Source organism: Thamnophis elegans, chromosome Z (genome assembly GCF_009769535.1).
Source record: "Thamnophis elegans isolate rThaEle1 chromosome Z, rThaEle1.pri, whole genome shotgun sequence".
Lineage (NCBI taxonomy): Eukaryota > Metazoa > Chordata > Lepidosauria > Squamata > Colubridae > Thamnophis > Thamnophis elegans.
The window spans coordinates 121,077,460-121,097,211 of NC_045558.1; the positions used below are offsets into that span (position 1 = coordinate 121,077,460).

A 19,752-nucleotide genomic window follows, 5' to 3' on the forward strand; every position below is an offset into this window, starting at 1 on the left:
TGAACAAAGAAAGATAGTAAAACACAACTTTCATTCAACAATCAAACACTTGGGCGGGTGAATTGGAAGCCTATCCCCAGGCCTGCTGGGAGAGCCAGATCTTGAGGGCTGCGCGGAAGGTCTGGATAGTGGTGAGGGTACGGATCTCCATGGGGAGCTCGTTCCACAGGGTCGGAGCAGCAACAGAAAAGGCTCTCCTCCGTGTGGTCGCCAGTCGGCATTGACTGGCAGATGGGATTCGGAGGAGGCCCAGTCTGTGCGATCTAATTGGTCGATTTAGGGAAGTAATCGGCAGCAGGCGGTCTCTCAAGTACTCAGATCCACTACCATGGAGTGCTTTAAAGGTGGTCATCAGTACCCTGAAGCGCACCCGGAGACCAACAGGTAGCCAGTGCAGCTCGCGGAGGACAGGTGTAACGTGGGCGAACCGCGGTGCGCCCACTATCACTCGCGCGGCTGCATTCTGGACTAGCTGCAGTCGCCGGATGCACTTCAAGGGCAACCCCATGTAGAGCCCATTGCAGTATTCCAGTCTAGAGATCACAAGGGCTCGAGTGACTGTTGTGAGAGCCCCCCGGTCTAGGTAGGGCCGCAACTGGCGGACCAGGCGAACCTGGGCAAATGCCCCCCTGGTCACAGCTGACAGCTGGTGATCAAAAGTCAGCTGTGGGTCCAGGAGGACTCCTAAGTTGCGGACCCTATCTGAGGGGTATAAAATTTGACCCCCCAGCCTAAGCGTTGGTATATTAGCCAAATTATTGGGGGGGAAGCACAACAGCCACTCGGTCTTGTCCGGGTTGAGTACCAGTTTGTTAGCACTCATCCAGTTCTTAACGGCCTCCAGACCCCGGTTCATCACGTCCACCGCTTCATTGAGTTGGCACGGGGCGGACAGATACAATTGCGTATCGTCCGCATATTGGTGGTATTTTATCCCGTGCCTCCGAATGATCTCGCCCAGCGGTTTCATGTATATGTTAAATAGTAGGGGGGATAAGACCGAACCCTGCGGCACCCCATATTTTAGGGGCCTCAGGGACGATCTCTGCCCCCCGACCAACACCGACTGCGACCTGTCCGAGAGGTAGGAGGAGAACCACCGCAAAACAGTGCCTCCCACTCCCACCTCCCGCAGTCGTCGCAGAAGGATACCATGGTCGATGGTATCGAAAGCCGCTGAGAGGTCAAGGAGAACCAGGATGGACGCATAGCCTCCATCTCTGGCCCTCCAGAGATCATCGGTCAATGCGACCAAAGCGGTTTCTGTGCTGTAACCAGGTCTGAAGCCGGACTGGAAGGGGTCAAGATAGCTAGCTTCCTCCAAGGCCCGTTGGAGCTGAAAGGCCACCACCTTCTCAACAACCTTCCCGATAAAGGGAAGGTTGGAGACAGGACGAAAGTTGTTTAAAATGGCTGGATCTAACGATGGTTTCTTCAGGAGGGGTCTCACCACCGCCGTTTTAAGTACGGCGGGGAAGTGCCCCTCCCGAAGGGAGGCGGTGACAACCGCCTGGATCCAGCCATGTGTCACCTCCCTGCTGTTGGCAACCAGCCAGGAGGGACACGGGTCCAGAATACAAGTGGAGGCACTTACAGCTCGAATGGCCCTGTCCACATCCCCAGAGGCAACGTCCTGGAACTCAACCCAGAACTGGTGTGGCAAGTGATCCTCCTGTGTCTCAGCTGGATCTACTGCGGTGGAGTCCAAGTCCGATCGAAACCGAGCTACTTTGTCCGCCAAGAATTGAGCATAATCCTCAGCCCTACCCTGCAAGGGGTCTCCCGCATCCCTCCTATTGAGGAGGGAGCGGGTTATCCTAAACAGGGCGGCTGGGCGTGACTCGGCGGACGCAACCAAGGCTGAAATATATGATCTTTTTGCAGTTCTTAGTGCTCGGACATAGTCCTTGGTGCAGGTAGTTAAGAGTGCTCGGTTCGCCTCGGACCTATCGGACCTCCACTGGTGCTCTAGGCACCTCCTCCGGCGTTTCTTCTCCCGGAGCTCCTCGGTAAACCAGGGAGGTCTCCGGGATCCACTGACCCGGAGGGGCCGTAGTGGCGCAATCCGGTCGAGAGACTCCGACGCCGCCGAGTACCAGGCGGCAGCCAGAGTCTCCGCCGAACTGTGGGCGAGAGTATCAGGAATAACCCCAAGCTCCGTCTGGAACCTCAACGGGTCCATGAGTCGCCTGGGGCGGAACCATCTGGTCGGTTCCTCCTCCCTACGGTGGGGGTTTGGCCTCCGGAAGTCAAGCCTCAGTAGGCAGTGGTCTGACCACGACAGGGGTAGGATCTCATTACCCCTCAGACCAAGATCACACATCCACTGCTCCGAGAGGAATACGAGGTCGAGCATGTGACCCGCTGCGTGGGTTGGGCCCCGAATTACTTGGGTCAAGCCCATGGCTGTCATGGAAGCCATGAACTCCTGCGCCCCATCAGAGCGTTCACCGAGCGATGGCAGATTGAAATCCCCCAGAACTATAAGCCTGGGGAACTCAACTGCCAGCTCGGCTACTGACTCGAGGAGCGAGGGGAGGGATGCTGCAACGCAGTTGGGAGGCAGGTACGTTAGCAGCAAACCCACTTGACCCTTGATAAGCACTAATCAAAGCAACCAAGGAGTAAAAATTGCAGCAGTAGCTAAAAGCCTGACCACACTTCAAGGCTAAGCAAATCCCAGTGTGCGTTGTGCAGCATGTCCGTTTCCTAAGTTTTGAATTCCATCTGGATCCAGTGAAAACAAGATCCTGCATCTCTAGGCTTCAAGCTGCCTGTCCCTGGAGAGTGCTGGACAGACTTAAAGACTCTGGTTCGCATTTTTGTTCAGCCATTAAGCTTACAATAAACAGTCATATTTTCTGGATTATCTATCTGGGGCTTTCTGGAATGACAAAGTAGGGCAAAGATATATATTTTTTTCATTTAGTTTTGCTGCTATTAAAAAAAAACACCCCATAAAAACATTAAGCTAAATGGACAGTCCAGACTAAAATAATCCTACAGCCAACAGAAACCAAACAAGGCAATGATCCTAGACAAGTAATGATATATCAACCACAGTCTTGGGACCAAAGCCAGATTTTTGGAGCTTTCTGGAATCCCAGGAGAGAGGGAGCCATCCTGATCTCTGGAGGGATGCTGTTCCAGAAGAGGAGAAAGCATATTTTCTTGGTCTCACAAAGGACAATATTTAATGGAAGGGACCTGGAGTGCACCAACTCTGTCAGAATGTATTTTGTGTGCCGAAATGATTGGAAACAAGCCATTCAGATATCCAGGCCTGTGAGCCAACGGGACTTCATAAGTAACTAGTCGATAACCTGATGTTGCCCAGGTATTTATTTAAAGGAGGGAAATGTCTGGACCAAATGTAATTTCTAATGTTGGATTCCCCCCCCCCCTCTTAGCAGAGTGAGCCCCCTTGTGGAGTACTGCGAAGCTGCTACCATGGCAACTCCATTGCACTGCACAGTAGAAGCCATTTTACGGCAGTACAGTAGAAGCCATTTTAAGGCACAACAGGCTGTATCTTAACAGAACACACATCCCGAGGGGTTTTAGGGGTGTCTTTCCCCCACAGTATTTGTTTCCAGAGAGTAAGTCATCGGTGTACTAAGTTTGGTTGTAATTGCTCAAGGCTTTCCAGAGTTATGCTGGAACATACACACCCACAGCCGTGGGTGTGTATGTTCCAGCATACACAGATAGGAATAGGAATAGATAAATAGAAAAAGAAGATTGATTTCCATTTTGGCTCTAGGAAACAATATGTCAAATTTAAGTTTCACAATAATCACCATATGAAAATTCAGGTTTCTGTCAAACATTCCTATGGGCTAGGAACTGCTTTTTGAAAGGGAGAAGGGAGTGGAGGAGGTGAAACTGAAAAGAAAACTGGCAGGAAAGGACCTGACAGAGGGCTCTTATTGGGCTCCTCTGTGCCTAGATTGATAGATACATAAATAAGATATTCAATACCTTGAATTGCACTTCTGAAACCAACTGGGGTAGATTCCGGATGGCCTTCAAGGGCAACCCCATGTATAGGTAGTCCTTATTTTACAACTGTTCAACGTTACAACAGTCATAGAACAGGTGCTTTACAGCCTGTAAAACATCCCCAGCCATCATAAATTGTTGTGCCACCACCTCCCTCTGCAGTCACATGATCACATGTTGGTTAAGTGAGCTCTACAATTGGATGCAGCATCCCACAATCATGTGACTATAGTTTGCAATGCTTTTTCACTGATTTGGGCAAACAATGCCAAGTCCAATGTATGGTTTTGCTGAAAGGCCCTCATGGAAAAAGCCAATAAAATATTTTTGGCCTTGACATACGACAGCAGCGACATAATACTGTAATACTGGGATCAACTGCAATTATAAAGTCTAGAGGACATTGCGACAATCCAATTATGACATGAACAGCCCAGGACATTTAATAACTGCCTGAAGTGCCTCAAGGTGAATGAGAGAACTCAAACTTTCAAATTATATGTAGTCAGAAGATTATTTGCCTGATGGAAATGATTTTGTCAGCCAAAAATTGGGTGTTCTTAAACCAAGTGATGTGATTTGACAAAATGTACATGGCACATTGAGAACAGAGTTGGCATGTCTCCCAGATGGGTTCCTTCAAAAGGAAATGAGGTGATTATTTCTAAACTGCTCTTTATTGCATTTTAAAGCACTATTTCAAAGACACAATGCTGATCAACAGCATGAAAATGTCCACTAATTAGCTCTAGCTTATACACAGAAAGCCAGTGGGCTCTACAATTATTTTATTTTAATAAAAAATAGGGAAATATGTAAATACAGTGTTTCTCAACCTTGGCGACTTTAAGTCCTGTGGACCTCAACTTCAACAGTTAGTTGAAGTCCACAGTCGCCAAGACTGAGAAACACAGATGTAATAGAACAGAAAAGCTGGAACTTGAATAGATATTTATATATATTTCCCCTCCTGAAATTACAGGTAGGCCTTGACTAACCACCACAATTGAGACTCAAATTTATGTTGCTAGGCAAAGTAGTCGTGAGTTTTACCCCATTTTTTAAATGTCCTTTCTTGCCACAATTGATAAGTGAATCACTGCAGTTGTTAAGTTAGTAACATGGCTTTAAGTGAATCTGGCTTCCCCATTGACTTTGCTTGTCAGAAGGTTGCAAAAGGTACATGACCTCAGGAAGCGGCACCCATCGTAAATATGAATTGTGATCATGTGACCACAGGGATGCTGGAATGGTCGTAGGTGTGAAAAACGGTCATAAGTCATTTTTTTCAGTGCCACTGTAACTTTGAATGGTCACTAAATGAACTGTTGTAAGTCAAGGACTACCTGTTCCAAGAATGTTTTTATTTTAAAAAAAACCAACTGACTAGTCTAATTAACTTTAAAACAGTGAATGTAGTTCCATAGTGCAAGGCCAAAGAAAGATAAGCCACCTTATAAAGTTGCTCTCCAGAAATCCAAACAGGCACACTTTTTGCAAAATTGGCTAAAAGCCCAGCTTACATTATCAACCAAAGGCAGAGCAGAGAGCTAGCAATAGGACGTTAATCAGAAATGGAGCCGAGGAAGGTCAAACGCTAAGTCCAAAATAGTTTTAATTATCTCAGTACTTCCAATTAAAAAAAATAGAACTCCTATCTGCCCCCTACTTCTGTAATACGCTATTAAGAGAAGGGAAGCCTTCTCAGGAATTGTCATTTCCTCATCCAAGTTACATTGCTGTTAGCCAAGGTAATTTATCCAAATCTCAAATTGAACAGCTTTTGGTGACCAGGGGCCACACCCTACATGTATGAGCAAAAGGTGGTAGTAAATACGGTGTATTAACAGGCTGTTACTTATCCTGACCTATCCCAAAGGTGCTTTTTCAAGAGGCAACTGGGCTTTCTTGCTTTTCTTTGAAGAGTTTCGTTTCTCATCCAAAATGCTTCTTCAGCTCTAGCTGGTTGGTGGGGAATGGAAGGATTTATACTCTTTGCAGACAGCATAAATCCTTCCATTCCTTACCATCCAGTCAGAGCTGAAGAAGCTTCTTCTCATCATCCAAGAAGCTCATCTATGAAACGTCTTCAAAGAAAAACCAGAACGTCCAATGGCCTCTTGAAAAAGCACCCTTGCGACAACCGTGATCCGGATGTCTGAGAATCTCCATAGACACTTATCCTGATCTAATTCACATATATTGTTACGCCAGAAACTATAATTGATAAGACAGAATGTTTGGCGTCTGACAATTCAGCAAGCTAAAAGCAAACAAACTTTAGGACTTAGCAATCAGAGGATCACAAACTTTGCCATAGTATGATCCTCTGAAATAATAAATCAGTTATTCACCCCTCCCCCCCCCAAAAAAACCCCTGGCCATGTTTCAAAAAGTTCTGAAACCCTGGCTCTTTCTCCAGGCCCCACATTAGAGTAGGCCTGAAATACTGAACTTCACTAGCACATAACTACAGCCCAAGCCATCAGAGATTAAGAGAAGCATTTCCAAAAATGTGAAATCCACTAAGGTAGTCAGTGGATCCTCAGTACTTTATAATTGTTTGCCAATAATCAATAATTCATTGTTATGCACTGCCAAAATGAGAAATTATCCATTGTGTGTTAGAAATTTCAGTTCTAAATTCTGTAGATTAAATTACAAAACTGTATTGATATTTTTGATAAAACTGATTTTTAACAAATTTATTTTTTTTGCATAAAATACTATGCTATATGATAATTTTTTGCATAAAAATACTATGCTATATGATATATATATATATATATATATATATATATATATATATATATATATATATATATATATATATATATATATATATATATATAATTTCAAATAGTATTCTATAATAAAAGAATACAGTATTATGGTCATTCATAGTGTAGGGAAAGGAAAGGCAAAACCTGGAGGCAGTGGTAAAAGAGGGATTAGCCTAGAATCCCTAAATAGCCACAAGCAGATTAAATCCAATCTCCCTTGAATTCCACTGACTTTTTTTCAATTCCAAGGAAGTGCTAACCATTAGTTGAGAAGATTGCTGTTCATAGGCTTTTTAGCAAAAAAACCTTCATGTGTGGTCTCATTCTTACCTGACACATTAGAACCCATCTCTAATAAGAAATGGAAGTAAGAATAAAAATAAACTTGACCCAGAATATGAGACTCCTTGGCTTAGTTAGCATCTATATACTCAACTGAGAAACTGAGGTCATCCAAATGAATTTATTTTAAATAAGAATTACTTTTGAAATGTTTTCTACCTTCTCCTATTAGGGTCCCAGAGATGGAGAGCCAAACCCTGATACACACTGATTACTATTCAGAATCTTTTATCTTCTCCAAATTAAACATAAAATGACAATATTTATATCACATACAGAGTAACACCATTGTTTTTCCATATAAAAGGAGAAAACAAGGGTGTTTCATGAAATTAAGACTGCTCCAGGAATGGCTGTGGCTTTAGACCACTATAGTCCCATTGCTAACCAAAGAATTAAAGGAGACTACAGAATCTAAATACACAAGACAAATTAAATGTGGTCAACTCAAGGGAAAATTTCTCTTTCCTGATAACTGATGTATGACAGACAGCTTTGCTATTTTAAGCACCATTTTTCCCATTGTCCCAAAGGTTGGTATGGCCTTTGGTTTTTCCTACTTCCACAAACACACCCAAGAAACTTAATTTATGAGGGGGGCACTTCTGAAGAACTCAATAGGATTTGCTCTTTCATATCTCTTTTATGTGACATAGTTTTTATTGCTCATAGATTTGTTTTAGGAATTAGTGCTTAAGGCAACTTTCTTATCTTCCTTTATCTATTGTACTTCAATCAAAGGGTGTAGTTAACACTACACATATCATGAGGTTGGGGGTTGAATTTAACTGCAGGACATTGCTTGGAATATCGCTCTGGCCATATATGGTGAAAAGCCTATCTGCAGCTCCATTTGGGGGTTGAGGTTATGGGGGAGGCTATGGCTATTCCCTCCTTCCTTTTTCTACTGAATTCTCTCTAACAATTCCCCAGTTCCCTGCATTTATGCTGAAATGGTTACAACAGGAAGCAAACGCTGCACTTAAAAAAAAAAAAATTCTGAACCTGCCCTACCAGGTGTCATGCAAACAAACGTGGTGGAATTTCATCCAGAGGTTATCAATATGGAGAAAGGGCACCAGCAGATCAAGGAAGCCTGTAACTCAATCTCCAAGCCTGGCAACCTGCCAAATTGGTGAGAGTTATATCAGGGCACACCTTTTTCTGTAGGTATAACTTCAGAAAAAATGAACACGATCAAGACAGGATGACTATGTTTTCCTATGAATGACTCCACAGAGTCCTTCCTGCTGTCTCCAAGTGGAAAATGACAAAGTTGCACTGGAGACAAGTTAGCAAGTTCAGATTTTTCAAACATCCTCATAACTGAACCTAAACAGCTAAAATAATCCAGCTTCTACAAACAAAGTCCAGCACCTCACCTTATCAGGAATTTCTCAAGTGCATTTGGCTGGAATCTAGCTCTTAGAACAATATGGGGATTCTGGAAGTTATGATTCTATCATGGTAGATGACTTGGCTGAGCCTGAAGGAAGGGTCAAGCAAGTCATCACTCTCGAATCCTTTCACACCCACAAGAGATTTAAGTCCAGGCCCACCTTGAATTCCAATAACTCTTATCTACCGCCAATTTGCTAGTCATTCAGATTCTTGTAGAGGGTGTTAGCATGCCATATATATGATGTATTTATTTCCACTGCCTTCACTCTTGTGCTTGACATATTAGAACTGGAAGAAACCAGAAGGTGGAAAGGCTGCTGTATGGGAATGGGGTTGCAAATGGTGTCAGGACACGTTTTTTGCTGATGTAGAAAGTGTAACACTCATCTGGTCCCCAATTTCTATTCTAATGCTTTTTCTCCAAGCTATATATGACAGTATTTATACCACACAAACAGAGGTATCATTGTTTTTCCATATATAGTGAGAAATTAATGAAATTTAATGAAATTAAGAATGCTCTGGTTGATGGCTCTGGCCTTCAGGCCACTATAGAGGTAATCTTTGTTTAGCGACTACAACTGGGACCAACAGGGTCATTAAGGGAAGTACTTACTAAGTGAAACCGTGACGGTGCTTACAATCTTATCTAAGCTTTCCTTTACTTACAGACCTGCAAAGGTTGTAAACGTGAGGATGGATCACAAAATTACTTTTTCATTGTCGTCATAACTGTGAACGATTACAGTATAGATAAATATTGACTTACACAACCAGTCGCTTAGCAACCATTTGGAGTTACTATAGACCCCAAAATAAAATTATAACCTGGATTTGAAGTTCTGATGGCCATCCCCCATAACCACCAACCAGCATGACGTATGACCATAATTTGGGGTGCTCAGCAACTGTCCTGCGTTTACAGCCATTTGTAGCATCCTGCAGTCACGTGACCATGATTTACAATAAGTGCTTACTTTCAGATTCAAGCAAAAAAACCCACTCAGACAAGGAGTTTGTTTACTGACTACAGCATTCTCTTAATGACCACTGATTTGATTTACTAGCATGGTGATCTGCTTAACTACCACAAAAAATGTCATAAAATTGGGTCGGTCAAATGATGACCTGCTTAACCACCAGCATGACGTATGACCATAATTCTGGGCTCAATTATAGTTATAAGTTGAGGAAAACCTGTACAAGGCAGTCATTAAGTGTATTATCACTTCTACACAAATAGTTAAAGATGATTCCAACACATGCAAATTAAATATGGTGAATTCAAAGGAAAATATCTCTCCTTTCCCATGACCAATGTATGATTGACAGTTTTGCTCAATATTTGAATCAATATTCTTCCCATCATCCAAAGGAATGTGGTTCTACCTTATGAAATACACAGGCTATGTTGTGGCCCACCAGCAGAGCTGGCAGCAGATTCGGACAGTGAGGAGGTTGGGGAGGAACATGGCCCAGTCCTGGAGTCTGGGGAAGGCTCCGAGTTGTAGGCAGAGAGGGGGCCAGAGCTGTATGCCAGTTATCAGCTTCCTTCAGAGTCAGACATCAGTGAGGCAGATGAACAGCTGAAGCCTATTCCCAGTGTGCGCATGCACAGAGTTGGCAGACGAAGCGAACCGCTAAAGAGCAGGGGTCAATTTAGGAGTAAGGCCACAGGCAGAAGATGAATGGCCCTCCCAGAGGAAATAAAAGAGGAGCGAAAGGGGAGTGGAGTTTGCAGGAGACAATTTAGTTTGCTTAATTGGTTCGTGACTCTCCAAGACTCCTTGCTAAGTTCTGCAGATATTGGCCTGGCAGCTCTCCAAGCCAGAGAAGGTCTGTGACTGTAAATCCTCCCTTGAAAGACTTTGCTGGAGGTGAATGAGCAGAATTCACAGTTAAATTAATAAAAGGGTTTTTTGTCGGGACAAGGAGTTTGCTTCCTGCTCTTGGGAAGCCTAGGTCAGAATAGGCTAAAACACACAGGGACTAGAATCTTATAAGAATCTTGTTATACTAAAGAAGAATCATCTGGAGACGAGAGGTGTAGATTTGGATAACACAGAGGATAATGTCACCTAGATGAAGGCCCAGAGCACTTACCAGTTGCAGTCTGGGCCAGCTTCTCCTTAGTTTTGAGGGCGTGGGCCCGCTCTTCTTTGAGACGCTCATCGTCTTTAAGGAGGGCCACCAGCTGCTTGGCCTTCTCCCGCACGTTGACCCCTTGATCTTTGCCATCCCGGTCAACGTACTGAAAATCTTTTAATGTCTGGATGGCATATATATTTTCCTTACACTGCTGGGCAACCCGCTCTGAACCTGTCTTTATTAGGTACTCCATAAGTGTCATCGCCTGAAAGAGATGCAAGAAGAAAAGAACTCATGACATGCTTAGAAGATAAAAGGTGAAAATGAGATTCGGAGAAGTTTTGGCCCTGGGGAAGCAGAATTATGAGAATGCTAAGGTCAAGTCAAGTAAATAAGTTTTCATACAGGAGACAGTTAATAGGTGAAATTCACTATCCAAATGTCTTGGGTAGCTTTATATTTTTGGAACAGAAGCCCAGGTTGAACTGGATGTGAATCTGCAGGTTCTCTGTCAAAGAAAAGGGGAAGGATTGCCAGTATTCATATGAATTAATGATTCCATGGTAAAAATGTGGGGCCAGCAATGAATTTCGTTAGAAACCTTGCGCTGCCTACTTTTTCTTTTTCAGCCATCCCTACTCCACATGGTGATTAGGTGATAAAAATCAGTGATCCACATTAAAAGGCCATCATAGTGACAACATTGTTTGTGGAAAAAAGGATTTCAAGGAACCAAAACAGCATATGGTAAGGATAGTTTTGATAAAAAGGCAGACTGAGATAATAAGCACAGACCCAGCATCCTTTCTGTGTTTCTGGAAGATACCTGCACTGCGTTTTAGAGAACATGGATTTTTACAGAGGAATAATAAACAAATGATTCATCCAGATGGGAACAAGATCCAACAAATATCAGAAAGCTAATTGCAACTCCTTGATTTCTTGTCAATAACCATCGCTTTCTCTATAATGTATCTGTAAACAACAAGGTCGCCCACAATCCAAGTAGCAGGGGGGGGGAAAGGGGGGGGAGTATGAAGAAACACATCTGGGCAAGTTGCACACCTCCAAATGTTGCTGGTCTACTTCTCCCACCATTCTACCCATGATGGCTAATGTTTCAGAAAATTGTAGCTCACATCACCAGCTTCCCCATTCTTTGTGCAAAACAGCATTCTTCAATACTACATTTTCCATCATGGTCGGTGCTATTTAGAATCCATCAACATCTGTGGGTTAATGGTTGCCCACCCATGAATCAACCTTGAGCTGGGTGAGATTTGAACTGCTGAACTGCAGCTAGCAGCCAGCTGAAATAGCCTGCAGTACTGCACTTAACCACTGCGCTATCTCGGCTCTTTTAAGAATTAAATCTGCATTTGGGAATGAATTAACAAATTTGGACTTTTTGGATAAAGCAAACAGATGGCAATGCACATATCCATTCTTCTGAATACTGTGTTGTGTGTGCCCAAAGAAGCATGCCTTCTGTGATAAAATCTACATCATAATACATATGAATAACTTTTCCACTTTCTTAATAAGGCATCTGTGGAACAAGGTGGGAGTGGAATGAAACAGATTTAACAGTGAATACCGTTTCCCCGAAAATACAACCTGTCCTGAAACTAATGCCTTGCCCCAATTTTCACGTGGACAAAAATATAAGCCCACCCCCGAAAATAAGCCTCCTGGACACCCCCCCTCCGGCCAGGCAGAGCACTGCTCACCGACCTAGCGGTATCCTGAAGGCGCCAAGCTGCAGGAGCTGGGGGGAAGGCGCTCACATTGCTTGGCGCCTTCGGGATACTGCTAGGTTGGGGAGTGGCGTTCTAGCCTGGTCGGAGGGGGGAGTTGCCAGGCGGCTGCTCCCTTGCGAACTTGCTCCCGAAGAGCCAGGCACAGCCTCAGGGGCGAAGCAGCCATGAGATGACCATGGTCACGAGCAGCCGCCCAGCAAACCCTCTCTCCACCCAGGCAGAGCGCCATTCACTGACCTAGGGGGTATCCCTAAGGTGCCAAGGCACATGGCGCTCTACCCGCTCCCCAGCTCCTGTGGCTTGGCACATTAGAGATACCCCCTAGGTCAGTGCATGGAGCTCTGCCCGGCTGCAGAGGGGGGTTGCGTGAGCACCTATTCCACCCCCATCGCGCTCCGAGCATAACTTCTTCTCTGGCTTCCAAACTCCAAAATTTGGCTGCTAAGTCTTCCAGCAATGGCCACTCTAAGAGTGCGTTCTATGGTTGTTGGCCGGCTGCTGGAAGACTCTCTGTCCAGAAGACTCTCTGTCCGAGAGAAGCCGGAGAAGTTATGCTGGGAGTGCTGCGGGGCGGAACAGGGGCTCGCGCAACCCCCCTCTCCAGCCGGGCAGAGCTCCATGCGCTGACCTAAGGGGTATCCCAAATGTGCCAAGCTGCGGGAGCTGGGGTGCGGGCAGAGCGCCACATGCCTTGGTGCCTTAGGAATACCCCTTAGGTCAGTGAATGGTGCTCTGCCCGGCTGGAGAGGAGGTTTGCCAGGCAGTTGTTCGTGAGCGTGGTCACCTCATGGCTGCTTTGCCCCAGAGGCTATGCCTGGCTCTTCGGGAGCCAGTTTGCAAAGGAGCAGCTGCCCGGCAATCCCAAAACAATAAGCCCTCCCCCTATAATAAGCCCAAGGCCGTATTTCGTGGGGCAAAAAAAAATAAGACCCTGTCTTATTTTCAGGGAAACACGGTAGTTATGAAAAATCAAAACATGGTGATCATGGCAACATTACCGGAGATGTGTATATTTCAAAGAATAAGAGACGGTGCATGCTTACCTTGTAGACATGACGCCAATTTTTCCCATGATCGTTGAGACGCTTCCAGATCATGCTCATGATTTCTGAGAAGGCTACCACATTGTAGGTGAGATCAGCAATTTCAGACATGAGAGAACTAGATGGGCCCCAAGGGTCATTTGATGTAGCCTCGCGAACCTTGATTTCGGCTTCAGAGTAATTATGTACAATATTTTTCACCTGACGGCGCAGTGAAGACGTCGACATGGTGCTGATCGAAGCGTGTACAATGGGGGAGAGTCGATTTGTACTGTACTCCAAACTTCCTATGGATGGCTTTGAAATAAGTCAAGCTAATGATAGCCAAAAGGGCTCTCTGGGTTAAAGCAAATCAAGTTTTTTAACCAATTGCTTAAGACAATGAATCCTGCATATCCAGTCTGAATGGAACCTAATTTGCTCCGCAAGAGACAGGCCACAACTTCTGCTCCTGTGCCACTTGCCTGACGTCCCTAGCACTCTATGAGCATCCATCTGGGCATCGCTGCCATCCCGAGACACAGCTGAAAAAGAGAGAAAAACTTTTAATACTGATTTATTTAACTTGCTATTCCACTCTTATTACTTTATAAGTAACTCAAGGCAGCGAACATGCATAATATTCCTCCCCTCTTTTCCCCCTCCCCACACAACGCTGTGGAATGGGCAGGACTGAGAGAGTGGCTGTGCTGCCCCGCACTCAACCACAAGTCAGGGTTGGCGTAGAAAGCTTTATTCTGTCTATCCCCCCAACAGTTCTATTTCAGGCTTTCAGTTAACCTCCAGCTGCAAGCTTAGCTCTTGAACAAGTAGATAACCAAAAGCAAAACAAACTTACAGCCAAACCTAAAAAAAGTCTTGGAAATAAAGGTTTTGCGTGGGTAGGTACCAAAAACAAACAGCCCAAATTCCCTCAGAGATCCGGGTCCTTCACTGAGGTTTTCAACAAGTCCAGTGGTCCGGTCTCAGGGCTTACAAGGAGACGTCACAGGAATTGTCCAAGCCAAGAGTTCATGGGGTCGTTTTCAGCAAAGCCAGCCGCGGAGACGCTCCAGACTAACCTTCCAGGCAATGGCCAATTAGTCCACCCAACAGATAACTGGCTGCTCCAAACAAGAATATAAATGCTCTCCGCAACTGAATTAAACTCACAAGATGCAGAGACACAAGCAACCATCTGGCCACGATCCACACGTTGCTTCCAGCAATGCCTCTCTCCGCTTGCTGTGCTAAATAGCCCCTCCTGGTCCAACCCATTAAGAGGGGCGGGGCCTTTTCTCCATCAATCTGGCAGATCTCTGCCTCTCTGCCCTGTGTACTCTAGCATCCACCAAGGCCAGTAGCTCCACCCCCTCTTCCTGACTCTCATGCTAGTTCTCCCCAGCCAAGGCATGATCTGCCGGCAGTTCAGAGTCAGCACCAGAGGTGGTATTCTACTAGGCTGGTTCGCCTCAACCGGTAGCAGTAATCGTGGGTAGCCCCACCCAATTGCCCCGGTGCTATGGCATCCCATTTAGGCCCTTTTTTTGCCAAAAGTGTATGCATGGAAGGCTGAGTGCATGCACAGAGGTGGCACGTGCAAGCATGCATGCTCACATTTGCAAACCGGTAGGGAAGGTAAGTGAATACCACCCTTGGTCAGCACTATTGGATGTGTCAGGAATGCTCTCTCATACCGCCGCGAAGCGGTGGGGGAAGGAAGCGGTGGGGGTGAGGAAGACATGGAGAAGCTGTCATCCACAGCAGGCGTCACAGTGGCCTCAAGTCACCCAGTTGGGTTTTGTTTCTAAGGTGAAACTAAATAGCAATAGCAATAGCAGTTAGACTTATATACCGCTTCATAGGGCTTTCAGCCCTCTCTAAGCAGTTCACAGAGTCAGCATATCGCCCCCACAGTCTGGGTCCTCATTTCACCCACCTCGGAAGGATGGAAGGCTGAGTCAACCTTGAGCCGGTGAGATTAGAACCGCCGAACTGCAAATAACAGTCAGCTGAAGTGGCCTGCAGTACTGCACCCTAACCACTGCGCCATCTCGGCTCTTAAACTCACAGTCTCCTGGTTTCCAGGCAAGCACCTTCACCACAACACCAAGCTTTGAATGAAAGACATCGCCCCTGTTCCTATTCGTGGTTTGCATGAATCTAAAAACCAGGTCTCACAACATTATCCATATTTTGGATTAAAGGCCCTTACTTTAGGACTTTAAGAATTTGGTCAAACCAATTGTTCTCCCCCAAGCTAGCTTTAAGTCTTCAAAAGAAGCGGAAAAAACCCAGACCTGCTTCAAAAATTAACTTATCATATTGATAAATAGGAGAAAGAAAAAAATAAGAAATTCTACATAGCTCTTTATCAGAGAAACTTTAAAAGCAAGTAAAATAAAAAGCGCAGTATGGCACTTTAGATGCTACATTCTTCATTTCTGTCTTTAAAAGCAATTGGATCAAGGCTTGTAAATCTGAAAGACTCAATGTTTTCTCTGGCTTACAGGTAAACAGAACAAAAGTTGTGGCTGAACAACAGAAGATGATTTTCTTACTCAGGATCAGAACAAAAGTCAATCTGTCTTGTATTTTAGCAGTAGCAACTGGCAAAGGAGATATTCTGAGACATGAGAAGAGATAGGAAGCAGCCCACCCTGCCAAATACTTTCTTACTGTAGGGATGTCCAACTTCAGCAACTTTAAAGATTTGTGGACTTTAATTCCCAGAATTCCCCAGTCAGCCATGCTGCATTTGCTGCTTTCTCAAGGAAAACTGACATTTCCCAGGCAATGTAAGATTTGGAAACATTGGAGTGGGGAGGGAGAAAAATCAAGCTATCCAGTTCTTCCTCCATTTACATTTTATCCAATGCAGCTTTTTCCCAGCCAGGTTTCTTTGGTCAAAACACTAGCAGACATCTCGGTTAAGGATACAATTTTGGCAGCGTTTACTTGCATCAGTCTGCAGGATCAAGATCCAAAACCTCGGACATTATTTATTTTATAGCTGCTTTTCCTCAAAAACGCCCACGGAGGCACAGAATCTTCCTTATTTATATCTTTCCAATGACCTCGTGAAGTAGGCTTCACAACGTGTTATAAAAGGCCTAAGGTCATTGTACAGTTAGTCCTTGACCCACAACTACAATTGAGCCTAAAAGTGTATGTTACTAAGTGAGATATTTCTTAAGTGAATTTTGCCCCATTTTTATGACCTTTCCTGCCACTGTTGCTAAGTGAATCACTGCAGTTGTTAAGATAGTGACATGGTTGTTAAAAGAATCTGCCTTCCCCATTGACTTTGCTTGTCAGATGTTTGCAGAAGACCCAGAGACGTTGCAACTATCATAAATAGGAGTCAGTTACCAAGCATCTGAATTTTGATTCTATGACCACAGGGATGTTGCATTGGTCTTAAGTGTGAAAAACGGCCAAAAGCTGCTTTTTCCAGTGCCATTGTAACTTCGGACGATCACTGAATGAACTGAGCAAGGAACTAAACTGGACTCTCCACATGTGAGATTTATGAGGCCCCAGGAAAAAAAAAGCAAGGACAAAAAGAAAAATAGAATAAGACAAAAATGGGAAAACAAGTTTTAAGCCTTCATAGCAGAATAAAATGCTTCAACCACAACAAAATAACATTTACCTAAACACACAGAATTTCCTATATTATTTACTAATTTCACCTCTCATGCCCTGCCCCACCCCCAATATAGAAGAAGACGGGAACATCCTCCCCGCAGGCTCCCTCAGCCAAGTAACCTTAGCAATTTCAGTTAATCTGAATTTGTCAGAATTGCTTCTAGGACAAATTCAGGCCGGAAGCAAAAATTCCCAAGAGTAAATAGGGTGGGTGGAATAGAAGGGAGGTAAGAGCGACGGAAAAGCGGAAATTGTGCAGATGGCAACATCTGACCCCAAATTCTCCTTAACTTCCTGGAAGCCCCTGCCCTACTTAAGCCTGGACATTCTTAAACCTCAAAAGGAAGGAAGCCCACATTTCTAAGGGATGAGTCACAGTGGCTCATTATTCTTCCTCTTTCTGCCCCTTTCCGTTTTTGTTCAATGTAAGAGTTTCCAGCTCTAGAATTTCTAGTTACCAACCCAATAACCTGAAGATGATTCAAGAGAAGAGAAAGTGACCGAAGGCCCTAATGTGCAACAAATAAATGGGACCATTGATTTCAGACACACTTTTCTAAATCTCTATGTTTGAAAAGTTCTAATTTAATAAGGCTAAGACAGTATAAATAGGCAGCAAGGCCATTTTAAGAATATTATTCTCCATCTTGCTTGGCAATACAGAGCTACTTAAAAGCACATTGAGACATTATTTTTTTAAAGAAACAAAACCTAAAACAAGTTCAACGTCCATCCACTTTGGAAAAGAGCAAAACTGAACAGCTTCTCCACCAGCCTAGAGATCTCTAGGCTTCTCCCCAAATTCCTAATTGGCACTTTCATTTGGAAATTACGGTCCCAAGTTGGATAACTCGGAACAGCTGATAACAGGAAGATATGCTCAGCATTAGCTTTGGCCAAAGACTGATAGCCCCATTTCCCTCAATTCTCAAACATGGCAAGGAACATTAGAGAGACAATGTGAAATAGCAAATATAATACAGTTGATTTTTCTTATTTTTATTACATTTATAAGTCTTCTCTAACTTCAATGTGTGGGGGTGTGATAGTTTATATCATCTTTCTCGCGGTATTCTACATAGAGGCTGGGTTTAAGGGAACTGTACTGCAAATATTCTGGAGAGCACTCAGTTTACAGAATATAGAACAACAGAGTTGGAAGGGACCTTGGAGGTCCTCTAATCCAACCCCTACTCAAGCAGGAGGCCCTACACCATTCCAGACAAATAGCTATCCAGTCCCTTCTTAAAAATCTTCAGTGATGGAGCTCTCCTTGATAAGTTTCCATACATTACTTCTTGTTCTGTCCTCAGGTACTTTGGAGAATACATGACAAAACACTTCACCAAGACACACAAATTCATTTGTTTAATTTTTGCCATTTTGCTATTACTTATTTACACTAATTTTCAGGGCCATAGCATGGTGGATTGCTTAAGAGAAAAAATATTCCTATAAAGACTTGCACTGAACCCAGGCAAATTAAATTGAATGCTCAAATTATCTTGAAGAGAGATGGTAATTATCTCTATTATCAAAATGTTCAAAGTGATTCAAGAAAGTCCAGCCAGAGAATCATTTTCCTGTGTGGCTCAGAAATGTCCCCTTTAACATAGGCTGCAATAAAAATGACCTTTTTAGGTACAACCAGCCGGGATTAATATGTACTTGTGTCATTGAGTTCTACTGGCTGATGAAGAAATTTCCATACTAGGATTCAACACCATCTATTTTGGGAGGAAAGCTACAGATACAAAGAGAAGTAGGTGAAAAGTTCCTAATTCACTTAAAATGTTTTTTTAATCTTCTTGAAATTCTCTACATGTTTTTGCAGCCCACAAGATGACCCAATGCTTGTATGAAGCAAAGACTCTTAACATATTGTAATTCACTCCTTTTAATTTTCTATTTAAAATTTTGATCTATATAAAATTAATTGCATGAATATCCCACACACCCCCCCCCACACCCCCTGTAGCACCAAAGTGTTTCTGTGGCAAAGGATTTGCTGGTGTTATCACCATTGCCTGGGGATGCCCAGTTGGGAGCTCCTTTGACATCTCCGTGAAGTTGCCCACTATAACTGTTACTGAAGGAACCTGGTGGCTCATGGAGGTTAGAACGCTGGGCTGATGATCAGCAGGCTCACGTGTGAGAACCATTGCTGGTGAGGTGAGCTTGTCATGAGCTCCAGCTGACCCAGGAGTTTGAAAGTGAGCAACTGCGAGTAGATTAATGGGTAATGGGAATACATCAAGATACCGTATTTTTTGGAGTATAAGATGCACCTTTCCCCCCAAAAAAGGATGAAAATCTGGGTGCATCTTGTACACTGAATACAGCATTTTTGGCCTCCCAAAACCCCACCTCCGTGAATTTCGTTTTTCTCAAAAATGGGTGCACAAAGGGTTTGGGTGGTTTGCAAAGTGCTCCTGGAGGCTGGGGAGAGCAAAAACAAGTGAAAAACAGGCCATTTGTTGCTTGTTTTTGCCCTCCCCAGCCCCCAGGAGCACTCTACAAGCCTCCCAAAGCCTACGCATGCCCAGGTCTTTGCAAAAAACAAGGTGTGCAGAGGCTTTGAAAGGCCTGCAGAGTGCAAAAACTTTTTTTTTAAAAATTACCTCTTCAAAATCTTGGTGTGTCTTATTCTCCGGTGCGTTTTATAGCCCAAAAATGCGGTAAATAATTGTTCTTGGTTTTAAT

General features: G+C 44.1%; 1 protein-coding gene across 7 annotated transcripts in view; it reads right to left on the reverse strand.

The window, feature by feature from the left end:
• EPN1 (epsin 1) overlaps positions 1-19,752 on the reverse strand; it is a 54,862-nt gene that overhangs the window by 26,605 nt on the left and 8,505 nt on the right. For all 7 annotated transcript variants that reach the window (XM_032234670.1, XM_032234664.1, XM_032234666.1 and 4 more), the window contains exons 2-3: positions 13,420-13,943; positions 10,632-10,881 (exon numbers count right to left, since the gene is read on the reverse strand). In XM_032234670.1, the coding sequence (XP_032090561.1) occupies positions 10,632-10,881; positions 13,420-13,647 (478 nt within the window). In that variant the 5' untranslated portion in view covers positions 13,648-13,943. The remainder of the gene's footprint in view (positions 1-10,631; positions 10,882-13,419; positions 13,944-19,752) is intronic.